General features: G+C 31.5%; 1 protein-coding gene across 1 annotated transcript; it reads left to right on the plus strand.

Moving 5' to 3' along the window:
* LOC104758975 lies at nucleotides 2674-4601 on the plus strand. The gene is made up of 2 exons (XM_010481948.2): nucleotides 2674-2878; nucleotides 3615-4601. Exons 1-2 carry the CDS (start codon nucleotides 2809-2811, stop codon nucleotides 4385-4387), a joined length of 843 nt encoding a protein of 280 aa, XP_010480250.1. The 5' UTR covers nucleotides 2674-2808; the 3' UTR covers nucleotides 4388-4601.

Raw genomic sequence — 14048 nt, forward strand, 5'->3', positions numbered from 1 at the left:
TCAGCGAAGGCACAAAAGCTGCCTCCTCTCTCGGCAGTACAATGATGAAAACCTCCTCCAATGTTAATCGCCCATCCACGTTCTGTTGCGAGTTTGGCTGCCAGAATCGTCCCACCAACCTGTCACACACTGATTCTGTAATAACTCCGCATATATAAAGTTCTAGGAAACAATCAAAGACGTAGAGCAACATATGATTCTTCTACCTGCTTACGGAATGGGTAAAGAACTTTCTGTTGCACAAGAAAATTAGGAAAAAAGGCAACTGGTGGAACCTATATACATTGTAGAAAAGTCAGTCCAACAAGAAGAATGAAGTAGAAGATTGAATTGCTAAAACAAATCACATCACCTCTGCTATCCTAGCGACAGTAGCACTGCTTTTCAAACTGTTTAAGTAATTCTCCGAATGAACCTGATACAAAACAACCACAAACAAAAAAAAGGGTTACACAACCATCAAGATGTCAATATAGATATAAAGGGAACCGTATTGAAAACGAAGTAGTACCACTAAAAGATCAGTCTTTGAAGCTTCAAGAGGCTCAACGATTGATTTCTCCTCCAAAAACCCATCTGAAACAAGGAACTTGCAAACTCTACCCCTTCTCTAAACAACACGTGTCACGGTATTGATGAGATGAGTTTCACATGCTTCAATCTCCTCCATTGATGTCTTCACATGACGAGAATGGAGACGATGAAAACAAGAGGGTGAGAATTGTAGCTTTGTAATTATTCATGACGAGAATGAAGACGATAGCCGTGCAAAATTATTCTCTTCATGACGAGAATGTTTTGTTTGGAATCCAATTTTTGTATTTTGGTTCTAAAAATCTCTTAAAATCACCCAATATATTCTTTTAAAATCTCACCAAATCACAAACTATTTTTTCTTTTTTAAAATTGAAAAACTAACAAATCCACCAATACATCCTAAGAACGCTCATAATCCAAAATATCCTAAATCCATCAAATTCTCCAAAATACTCATTTGAATACCCCCCCCCCCCCTTTAAGATTACAAGAGGTGATAATATGATTTCTGACTAATGATCAAAATTTAAGGTAATTATTGAGAGAATTGCATTTGTATGTTATCCGAAATACATAGTTTAATTTCTTTGCATAATCTAGTTAACAAAATCTCTTGTTACATAATATAAAAATCCTTTTAAAAAAAAACAATTCACATTCCGTCCATCCAATAATAATTTTTTTTTTACAATCCATCATAAATCAATTCATAATTTATTAAAATCATATGACAAAAAAATCAAACTATATCCAAACTCCCTCAAAATAAACCCGAATCTATGATATAATAAACTCCCTAAAATGATATTATAAATCTTCGTAATTGGATAAATAATCTTGAACAAATGCAGATAAAATCATAATTTTTATCTTACCAAACTTAATTTTTTTGGTAAGTTAATAATATTATTTTACTAAACTAAATGAATAGTGAAAAAAGTCATATGACAATTTCTTTTAGGCATTTTCAAAAATACCCACATTTCCATGTCCTTTTTTTAAAATACCCCTTAATGTTGACCATTTTTAAAACTACCCCTCTTTATATACAAAATGACCAAATTACTCTTTCTTTGAATGACAACAAGAATGTACAGTCACTAAAATAAAATAAAAAATCCACTAAAAATGAAAAATTTTCCCGCCAAAAACGAAAAAATTTTCTGCCAAAATCAAAAAAATTTCCCGTCAAAAATTATTTTTTCCCGCCAAATTTTTGAAACTTATATATTTTAAAAACCTTGTAAACGCTTTTAAAAACCTTGTAAATTCGTTTACAAGGTGTTTAAAAACTTTTTAAAAACCTTTTTCAAAACATTTTGAAAATCTTTTAAAAACCTTAAAAAAATCTTGTAAAAGCGTTTAAAAAGTGTTTTAAAAACTTTTTAAAAACCTTTTAAAACCCTTTAAAACTCTTTTAAAAATCTTTTAAAAGCGTTTACGAGGTGTTTATAAGGTTTTTATGAGGTTTCTACCTTATAAAACCTTTTAAACAATAAATTTTTTTTGGCGGAAAATATTTTTTGTCAAAAATTTTTATCAAAATTTTTTGGCGGGAAATTTTTTCGAATTTTTTTTGGCGGGAAAATATGTCGGAAATTCTTTTAGCGGGAAATTTTTTTGTTTTACCGAATAAAATATTTTTCGATAAAATGGTTATTAAAAATTAAAGAAGAGCAAAAATAAAAACAGCTAAAAAAGGGATATTTTTGAAAAAGGGTATTTTTAACAAATTCTTAATTTTTTTTTGGTAAAAGAATGACAAATTATAAAATTCATCTAATAATTTAAAAATAGTAAATATTATTTTTTTTAGGTGCAATACATTAATAACAAGTGACTTTGAAAAGAAAATGTAATTTTGAAAAAATATTGCCAAAAAACACTATCTCAAATTTTAGCAAAAAAAAACAAATACTATCTAAATTCCAAATCATATGAACTTATTTGTAAAATCACAATTCAAATTATGTCCATTTATTTACAGATTTATCATCACAATTACTTATTTATACAACTAAAATATATTTGTTTAGTAAATCTCATTCATGATTCATCAAATTAAACCACTAAACCAAATTAATTTCACACTAAACCGGAATTGAACCGTCATATGATTTACATGACCTTGTGAGTCTTTCCCTCTGACTTGTGGTTTCCTGAAACCTTCGTCACACTCAAATCAAATGTTTCGTGTTTCTTAAAGCATAAATTCTTGTAAAATTGGGTTAAGAATTTGGGGATTTTTTAATCTATTGGGTTCTCAAAGCCATGGACTTCCGAAGAAGAAGGATTCAGTTTCTTCTCTTTGCTCTCGGATTAATCGCTCTCAGTATGACAGGTACTTTAGATTTGTTTCCGCAAAAGTTTCGATCTTTGACCATCAATTTCGCGTTTTGTTGTGTTTTTGGATAATTTCGTATAAATATCAATCATGGGTTTTGGATTTCTATTTTTAGGGTAGTTGTAAAGGTATCGCCTTTTCAGGAACTTGTTCTGAGATCTCGATTTGGTTCTACTAATACTCTTTCTTTGATCTGTTTGGTTGAAACATGAATTTGATGAATAAGGTTATGGAAGACTTGGACCTACGATGGGATTAATGACTAGAATTATTAAGAATTACAATTTGACATTTCAACACTTCGTATCTTATAATGTTTTTGTGTTCGGAACTATTGTGTTTTTTTTGTTGTTGTTCAGAATTCATTTTCCCTTTTACTTACTCTTTGGAACCTCTGTGTTGCTCACTCATGCTGGTGATATGATCACAAAAGTTTCGATTCGTAGCATATGATGGTCACTTGTTTCAGCTATATATATGACTTATAACAAGCATCAAGAAGATTTCTCAGATTAGTTAAGATGTTTTGTAAACAGCCATTTCAGCTTTCTTTTCTTGTTTATTTATTTTGTTGTGGTTTGTGAGATTCCATGTTTCTCACATTATGTTTTTCTTACAAAAGTTTGGTTTTGAGTTAAGACTAAACTGTGTTGGTTGTGGGTTCGTTGTTTAAATTGGCTTATAGGATAAGCATTGGATGTCTGATTATCTTTATGTCTTTGTTGCATAACAGCTGAAAAATGTCGGGAACTTGTTGGACAAGAAGCTGCATCAAAGAGTGGAGAGTTTACATTCTTGAACTGCTTCGATATGAGTTCAGGAACTTTATCCTGTGCAGTTAAAGAAGGTGTGAAGCTTTATTTCTACAATATAAGATCTATTCACGTCGAGAAAGCCCGGAACATCGCTATTGAGAAAGCCTTACATGAGGCATTGGTAAGTGGCATGCCTCCAAATGAAGCAGCCAAAGAGGTGCAGAGAGCGGGTGAAAAAGCGGCTAAAGTGGCTACCAGGCAAGCGAAACGAATCATTGGACCAATAGTAGCAGCCGGGTGGGATTTCTTTGAAGCCCTTTACTTTGGAGGGACTTTAACTGAAGGGTTCTTGCGTGGTTGTGGAACTATGGTTGGTGCTTACTCAGGAGGGTATGTGGGTGAGCAGAGATTTGGTAGATTTGGTTATCTTGTGGGAAGTACCTTGGGAAATTGGGTTGGCGGACGAGTTGGACTGATGGTTTATGATGTTGTGAATGGGGTAAACTTCTTCTTTGAGATTTATCAATCTGGAGAAAGTTATAAGGACCAGCCCACATATGAAACATCTAAGGACCAGTCTACATACGAAACTTTTACGGACCAGTCTACATATGAAAATTCCGAGGACCAGTCAACATCTGAACATTCTGAGGATCAGTCTACTACATATGAAAATACTGAGGACCAGTCTACATATGAAACTTCTGAGGACCAGTCTACTACATATGAAACTTCAAGTTATGAGCTCTAAAGGAATTGGAAAGCAAGATTCTGGAATATTTCTTTCCAATACATTTGACATAGTTGTATAGACTTAAAAAGTTCCCACAGGATCAATTTGTTATGGATGTCCAAATTATTTAAGTTTCATTTGGTTTACTGTACAAATTGGTTGTTTTAAATTAGTTTTTATTTTTACGTTGGGTTACTTTGTATGTTCAAATGAAGGCCCTATTTGTTTGCTACAGCTACCAAAAGTTGTTCGTGATCCAACGACAGTCAAACAAATAAGGTAACCATCAAAAATAAATAATTTTTTTTTCAAAAAAAATATATTTAAGTCAGATAAAATAAAATAAAGAAATTTTGATCAAAATTAAATAAAGTTATTAAAAATAAACTAAATCTAAATAAATTAAATTAAACTAAGAAATTTGAATATAACTAAATAACAATCTAAATTAATTAATTTTAATCAAATTTAATGTAATAAATTAAAGTGAATAAAATAAAAATAAACATAAGAGTAATTATTTGAAATATTATTTTATTTGAAAATATTTTTGTAAAAATAAAGAGATTGTCTATAGCGACAGATGAACAATACATCGATATGCAATGTTTTGAAACCCGACCCGGATTGTGAATTGGACTAGCTCCCGGGTCACCGGGTCATTGGGTCAACCAGGTTCGACCACGGATCAACTGAGTAAAATATGTTTAATGCATTTATATAAAATAAACATTTTTAAAAATATTGGAAAAAGAATATCAGGTTTAACAAAGTATGAAATTTAATAATAATAATAAATGATTAAAACTTTTAAATTCAAATAAAAAATAAAATAAAAATACTAATAAAACATCTCCAAAGGCAAAAACAATCTACTGTTCTTACGCAAAGCATGAGAGATGACAAAGAAGTTGAAAAAAGATGTGTGTCGTGAGTCATGTGTGTTGCCGTCTAAGTTATAAAAGAATAAAAAGTTTTTAAAATAATTAAAATTGTGAATTCTTATATTTTTTTTCAAAAATCAAATAAATTTTTTTGAACCGCTAACCAGCCGGATCAACCGATTCACCAGGTCGCGGGTTAATAGCGGTTTTTTGGGTTTTACCGATTTTATTACTATCGGTTATTAGCACTATACCCGAACCCGTAAAGTCTCCGAGATATTAAATACACAAATGCAATAAGTATCTATTAGTCATTGTACATACACTATTTTTCACAACTACGCCTGTTCTTTTGTTTCTCGCTATCCCAGCGACTGCGACTGAAAACTAAAGGGAAAGCTGAACTGACAACATAATTTTATAACAAATGAGTCGCTGATAGTTTTAGAGATGATGACGTGTATTGATTTTGTAATCGCTGGTTATTGTGGCGACTCCTTCGTCGCTGCATCACGCCTGTACTTTTCCCAGCGTGAACACCATATTTTCCAGCGACACCTTCATTAATGTCCTTTGTTGTCATATTATTTTGATAACTCCTACGTCTATTGTCGTTTAGCACAATCGTTGTCGCTAACCAAACAATCAGCAAAAGAACAGGTCCAATATAACTAGTTTTCGCTATTGCTTATTGTAAATGACGCTTGTCCACCGCAGCAGTAATTTGTCCACGTATTATTAATACAATAAAAAAATGAGGTGTTGCTTTTCTTGTGTAACACATCAACTTCAACATTGAAGTTAGGTGTTGACACCTCAATTAAAATCAATAGCCAATAAAAATATTTGAATTAATACAGCTCAGATTTCTAAACCAATAAAAAAAACTATGTATCACTAGACAAATCAATTAGGCCCAAAACCCGCAGACTGGTCCGGTCCGGCCTGGTCTTGAAAAACACTGAGCTTGGACTTAAATATATATCCAGAAAAATTGGGCCTTTTGGACTCAGTCCGTTCGGACTTTAGAGTTTTTAGGGCATAGCCTGATCGGGTAAGGACCGGCCCGAAAAGCTCTTATACAAATATAATTGTACCTTTTAAAAACATTTCTGTTTGATTATAAATAAAGTTTAAAACTATAATCTTAGTTTTCATATTTATTTAATAACCTTAGTTAATATTTTAAAATTTTTTATCTATGATATTTTATATGAATTATATATATTTTTATTTGGTTTTAATTTTTTTTATTTTAGATTAAGTTAGTTTTAGTGAATATAGATGCGTTATATAAATTTTGATTGATTTTTTTTTATATTGCACCTTTAAACATTGCTTTTTATGACATGTTATAAACTAACTTATAAGTTTAAATTTTTGATCCGTAACATAAGTCCGGAGAAACCCGAAAAGTCTTGTAGCCCTGTTAGAGCCGGGTCGGGCTATGAAATATAGGCTCGAAAATATTTTGGACCGGACCGAAAAGGGCTCAAATATATGCGGATTTTGGGCCGGACTGGGTCGAGCCAGCCCGATTAACACTCATATGTGCCACATCACGTTGTCTTTCACTTCATAAACCTGTGCCGACATAATAATAATAAAAAACATGAAGACTATAATTGTTTGTTCGTCTCCTTCACGCTATAAGACTGCTCTTGAATTTAGTTAGAGAGAAGAAACAAAAGAATCGTCACAAAGTTTTGCCTTCGATGAAACAAACATAAAGAGAAGAAAACGCACAACTCTGGCGGCATGAGACATGGAAGAAGCATAAGTCATTGTTAAAGAGGCAAAGCAATCTCACCAAATTCACCTTTAATTAATTCGAACAAGAATTTCATCAAAATCTATAGATTCTGAAATCAAATTCTCCGGTTATCGAGAACTCTTTATAAGAAGAAGCGAGGTTAAAAATTAGGATAGGGAAGAAATTTGAAAAGATAGAATAGAATAGAGAGAGAGAGAGAGAGAGTGTAACAACCCGTCCCGTGGATCTCACTAGCCTCACTGCTAGCTTGCCCCCATAGGCCCAAAGCTGGCCCTGCAGGGCATCGATCCTAACCCCTCACCGTGGCAAATTCAATTGGTGACAACTTATCCTGTGGGAAGGTTGTTAAAGGGTGGGGACCAGGGTTCGAGGAACGCCTAGCGCACTAATAACCTACTGTGGATTTGGATGAGTAGTTCCATTTGCCACAGTGATAGGTTAGGATCGATGCCCTGCAGGGCCAGCTTTGGGCCTATGGGGGCAATCTAGCAGTGAGGCTAGTGGGGTCCACGGGATGGGTTGTTACAGAGAGAGAGAGAAAGAGAGAGAGAGAGAGAGAGAGAGAGAGAGATAGTGATGTGAAGATGAAGGAAGAAGAGAAGAGAGATATAGAGATATCAATTCCTCAGGTAAGCCCCTCCCTAACCACACAATTGTCATCTGATAGGCAAAAGATTAAAAATTTCACAAAAGAGCAACTTGGGCATGACAAAGTTCATTAATTTCTTTTAGAATCGCATGTCTAATTAAGGTGAAGATGTCGTATTTATTTAAGCTTTTAGAGTTGCTTCAAGAAGAAATATTAGTGTTTGTGTAAATTGACTCACCTCTTCTTTGTTAACTTAGATCTTGAATGAAGATGATATTGAGCAAACTGCTGCTTTGGACCAGAACGTTTTTTTTTTTCAAGGTTTAGTACAATACAAGTTACTTACTACTACTTCCAGAACTCTCTATGTGAAAATTAGCATTTTTTATTTCCCCTTCGATCTTCGTAAATTTCAAAAGCGTCATCTTTAATTTGTAGCAGACAACAGATGATAGATTAGAATCATGATCAGTTATGTAGTTGCAATATCTAGAATAGTTGGAGGCACACTTCGAGGTGCAGGCAGGCTTTAATATATGAGTTATGGATAGAACGAAACAACAACTTCATTGCAATATTCATCGCTCACCTACTACAGTCACATGCAATATAGAGAACACCATTAAAACAGAATCACCACCTTCATATCAGAAAGTGATTCAAGATGTCTGGTTTAAGCCGTTGGTTCTCCAAGACAAGACTTCAAAGCTTTATAAAGGATATCTTGTGGAGAAGGAGACAATGATTTAAACTAAACACTTTATTCCAAGGTCGTCAAGCTACCTAATCAACGTCCACATATAATTTTTACAAAGGCAGATCTTATCCCGGTTTATTATGTTGTATTGGAAAATTGAACTAAATTAGATGACTTCAATTATTGAGATTGATTGGAAAAAATATTGTACTTGGTAGTGATATACAATGAGTAGGTTAGAGTTATAATAAAAAAAAATCACATTTACTATCATCCAATTTATATATTATTAAAGTAAATTTTAATTTTTATTTATCTAAGTATTTTTTCTTTTTTTTTGAAAATTGCGGACTCACGTACCAATGTGTAACAAAAATTACAGTAATCACAATTTGTTTAAGTCTAGTTTTTTTTTCATTTTTTACTTTACAAACTACAACAAATTATAAAAATATGTAAAACAAAAAAATACCATCGATCACTACAGAAAAAAAACTTTATTAATTATAATATTTGATTCCAAACAACATAAAAACAAATAGTATTTTAAAAATACAAAATACATTTAATAAATAAAAAATAAACTAAAAATAACCCGCAGCTTAGCGGGGTACCAACCTACTTAGTAACACTGTAACTTCCGAATTTCTTTCTCTCAGGCTTCGACTTCAATAGTCGTTCTTCTTTTCCTCCATTGTAAATGACGAATGAGCCAGACATGAGATTACAACTACCTAGCTCACCACTTCTTATCAACATCTACTAATACCTTTCCTATAATAACCAATCTTTTGTCAACAATGAATGCAATCGTACTACCCATCAATTACACCTTCATTCTAGCCGCAAACACCACAAAAGATCATTTATGTCTTTTAACCCTGCAACAAAAAGACAGTATGACTTTTTCCTGATATGAGGTTCTCGAAATGGCATTTCCCAAAAAAAAAAAGTTTATTTGATAACATAATTGACAAAATTACCTTTTTTATCATAGATATTAAAAATCTTATTAAAACCTAAAACGTGAAAATGATATACCATTCATTATTAAAACATAAAAATATTACTAAACATGACGTGAAAACTATCATGGTATAAGTTGATTGGATCAATTTTAAATGTATCTATCGTAATATTGCAAAAAAAACAAAAAAAAAAGTGTTCAAAAACATATGGAGGTTCGAAGTTGGATAGTCATCACTACTATACCACGATATGTTCGTCCAAAGAAAACCACTACTTTTTAACTACCAATTAGAGTGGTTGAGGGCATACCTGAGGTTCATCTCTTTAGAAAAAGACTTAAGAAACTGCGAAAAGGCGAAAGACAAAACACTATTTGGATTTGTATATGTTTTCATCGTGACTTTGGGGCATTAGACATTTTGTTTCAGTTGATCTTGAGGGGTCAATAATATTTGATTATATCAGAAAAATACATAAAAAAAAAAAGTGAAATAGATTTTTCAATGTCGAGTAGTCGCGTCAATCCCGGTTGATGCTAAAAGTTAGCCACTTTGTCATTTTTCTTTCGTCATTTTCCATTAAAACATACTGTATATTAAAGAAAGACCCATGAAGCTGCTAATTGACTTTTTTAATTAGGTCACACCCTGATTCAGAGGCCCAATGAAGATAATACACGTGCCATTGATGAACATGCTTCATCCTTCAATGAACCCGTGTGAGGCCATCGCTAACGCGTGGCTTGGTCGTGCCAAGCAAAGGTTACTGCACTTGAGTGGAATTAAGTTAACAATGCAAATTTAATGTTTGTGCATGTGTTATCTTTACTACATAATTGATGATTATTCCCATATCTGTTGGTTTGATTTCATCTTAAACTAAAAAATAATGTAAAACACCAGTAAACTAAGTTTTCATTTCAGAAGTACCATCATAAGATAATATTACAAAGTGTTTAATCCAAAAATACTACAAAAACTAAAAATAATTTTTAAGAGTTTATATATTATTTCAGAAGTACCATCATTCTCCAGGTAAGTTCATCTCTATATTATATAGTCTAACACTTATTGTTGTACAATCTTGGTCGACCTTATTATTTTAATTGATTTCTAAATTGTAAGATTTATCTGGGTATGAAGATTCACTGACCCTATTGCGTCTCTATGTTGATGTCATTCTTACGAGATTCCAAGTTCTACAATACTAAGCCACAGAAAATCTCTTCTTTTCCGTATTATAGTTTGTGTTACTCATTGTGCTTTTATTCTTATGGTTTTTAGAAGTCCATAACGGAGAGAAACATGTCGTAGCAGAGAAGAAAATTGTAATAAAGGAGGTAGAATAGAAGAAGAAGACAATGCCCGCGGGCATGCCCGTTAGACCGCCAATTTTTGCGGGGCGGATATGGGCCATGGTACGTTGCCCGTCGCTCGTCGTGGACCGATACACCACGGATCATTGGAAAAACAGATCATCACGGTTGGTCCGTTTGGTCGTCGGCATGCCCGTTTGACATCTCTAGTTTTAGTTTTGTGGTATATTTGTAAAAAAAAAATTGAGTGGTATTTTAAAGAAATAAAAATAATAATACTATTTTTGAAATTTAAAAATTATTTTAGTTATATTGATGAGAATTGTCCTAAATCCAATAAAACGTATGTACCAAGATCATCAGACAGTATTTAATAGAGGTTGGATATTTAACTCTTTTCTTTTGGCTTAATAACTTGTATTGAACTATTGATCAATATTAGTATAACTCTTTCCTTTTGAAGAGACACTATTAGTATATAGGTTAAATTGGAGTATTTAGCACACAAACTTTCGAGTTATGTTATGTACATGGTGATTTTGGAATTTGGAAAATCATACAAGGAAAACGAAGTGATAATGTGATATGTCTCACTCGAATAAGATAGATACGAGGCGCCTTTACATCCGAAGTGATAGAACCACCCGTGTAACGACACGACACGACATAATTGTCTAATATTACTTTTTTTTTGTTCTCCCTGTAAGTTTTTTTTTTTTTTTTTTAACTCATAGTGTGTCATCGACCATTTTACAGGACACGAAAAAATATTGAACCATTTTTTCTAAAGTGTATTCATACATTGATACATATAGTTGGCAGAACTTTACAGGACTATAACACATTTTTTAATTATTATTTAGTAGTTGACATAATTAAAAAATGATTATTTGGCTAATGGGCCGGCCTGTTGTGACCCAATGGTTGACAAAAAAAAAAAAAAAANTATTTGGTAAAATATACGAAAGTTATGAGAAATCTTTAAATTGGATCCGTCGAATGTGCACAACAGTGAGGATGGCAACATCCTGTCGCATAGTCTCAACTTGGTCACCTCTCATTATGAGCAACTACCCAAAGTAAAACTTATATGGGTTAAATAGAGTAAAATTTTACCAAACAAATTAAAAAAACCCAAAAAAAAAAACAAAAGCTTACAATATTGTTATCAAAAATATACAGGAGGATAAGAATATAAAATTTTATAATAGTTGTTCATATATTAGATTAGTAAACGGATCAGTCGATAATGGTTATAAAAAAAAAATTAGAATTCTTATAAGTAGTAAAATATCATTTACTTCCATCCCTAATTTTGCTTAACCAAAATGTTCGTAAGCTATGCCCATAATCTCTTTGGATTGGATACTAAAACAGCTGAATATAGTCCGCTAATTAACTTATTACATATGTGATTTTGATTCTCGCCTATTTTCGTCCATTACTAGAAATTCATTTTTTCAGTACTTTTCCTTCTATGGTTGACTCTGAACTCGATATACATGGAACCATGGAAGCAATTTCGATAAATGCAGTTAATGGACGAAATCAATTTCGATAAATGCAGTTAGATGTAATTATGCATGTTTGTCTATAAGTAATCATAATGAGTTTCTGGCTAATAGTTCGTGATAAGAAATGAATATGCAAATAGATACGAAAATAGTGATAATGTATGGTCAATTATGTAGCCACTAAAATCTTCTATAATGCATATAAAGCTACAACTCTCCAATCGTTCCTACCTACAATTCTTGGGAACCGCAGAATATCATTGGAGAAATCCTGGTGTACAGAGAATTGATTTATACGATTTTATAATTATATCATACCATATAAATAATAAATTAAAGGCATCAAAAATTATATATGTGCTTATGATATTTGAAAATTCCACTCATTTACAAGTTGGCTATATAAGCCTATATATAACGAAGTAATTCTGCAAATAAGCCCTTCGTTAAAATAACTTTTGCAGAAAATAGTTTGTAGGTTTTTGTATGAGGAAAAACACTAAACTATTTTAAAATATCCAAAATAGGAAGATAAAGTAAAATATTTAAAAAATTACAAAGAGTTAGATCATCTCCAACCCATTTCTATATTCAGTTCAAAACTAGGGTTTTGGAGTAAGATTTGATCCAATCCATTTTTTTTTTTTAGAAAAGAGTTCTCCATACTTAATTTGGAGTAGAATTGGAGAAAACCCCAACATCAAAATGGAGTGATTCCATTTTGAAGAAAAAAAAATGGAAAAATGAATTGGAGATACTTTTAGGGTTTGACTATTAAATTGATGGCAAAAAAAAAAAAGAAGAAAAAAAGAAGTTATTTTGTTTTAAAGAAAAAAATAGAAATGGGTTGAAGATGCTTTTAAGGTTTAACCCGTACAAAATCCAAAATAAATAAAATTCTTTTGTTTTTAAGAATCAAATGAAGAATTGGATTAAAAATTGTTTTATGGTATGACTAGTAGAAAATAAGAGTAGTAGAAAAATAAAATGTGAATGGTCACCAGTATTATTGTTTGTTCAAACCATTATATAGCTATATATGTACGTACTAATGTATACTTGACTCGATCACTTAAGAAACTCGTTTATCGTAACAAGGTGTTTTACAATCTGCAATTGTCTTTCTCCTTTTTTAATTAACGTGTATCTGGGAAGGACAACTAAAACGTCATCGCCTCATCTTGTTCTCGCATCTTCATTGCTTGGTTGAGCAGATGGACCAAAAACTTGGTTTCCCGTTTAATTACTGTTTTATACTTTCATGTTCTTTTGTTCTTGTTGTTGTTGTTGTGATCCATGTGTAAAGTTTTCTCAGCTAAACGTTTATACTATCAATGAAATATTTACAATTTAGAAGAAAAGAAAAAGATTTCAAATTGTATCAAATAATAAATAAATTAGTTACGTAATAATTATGTAATAATGTCCAAAGACATGTCATTCATGCATATTAAATTTAAATTAAATAACAGATCATGAATTGCGATACGAAATTTTAAAAATAATTCAAGTTTTAATTAATGATAGTTTGAAGGTTTTTCATACATATGAAGAAATTAAGTTAAATTTAATTATAATTGCATTACTTTTTACAATAAACAGTTTGTATACAATATTAATTTTTTTTCTTTTTAAAACTGAAGACATTTCTTATTTAACTAAAAAAATGTATAACAACTTTAATTAACTTTTTTTTTTGAAACAACCTTTTTAAAAACTTGGATTAATTAGTAATTGAGAGATCTAGTACTTTATTTTTATTTTATCATGGGGAGGGTTATTAAAAGAAGCTGAAAGTATATTTATTATTATGATATGGAGCCCATAAATCTGCTAATAAATAACCAGCTCTCCAAAAACTTCATACCACCTGAGAACCACAACTCTTAAGACTAACAGAGAAAAAAAAAAAAAAAAAACTTTTTCATTTTTTTTTT

Source organism: Camelina sativa, chromosome 17 (assembly GCF_000633955.1).
Source record: "Camelina sativa cultivar DH55 chromosome 17, Cs, whole genome shotgun sequence".
NCBI lineage: Eukaryota > Viridiplantae > Streptophyta > Magnoliopsida > Brassicales > Brassicaceae > Camelina > Camelina sativa.

Coding starts and splice junctions, on each gene's coding strand:
- LOC104758975 (XM_010481948.2), top strand. CDS start 2,809: ATGGACTTCCGAAGAAGAAGGATTCAGTTTCTTCTCTTTGCTCTCGGA. Junction 2,879..3,614: donor AATCGCTCTCAGTATGACAG/GTACTTTAGATT, acceptor GTTGCATAACAG/CTGAAAAATGTCGGGAACTT.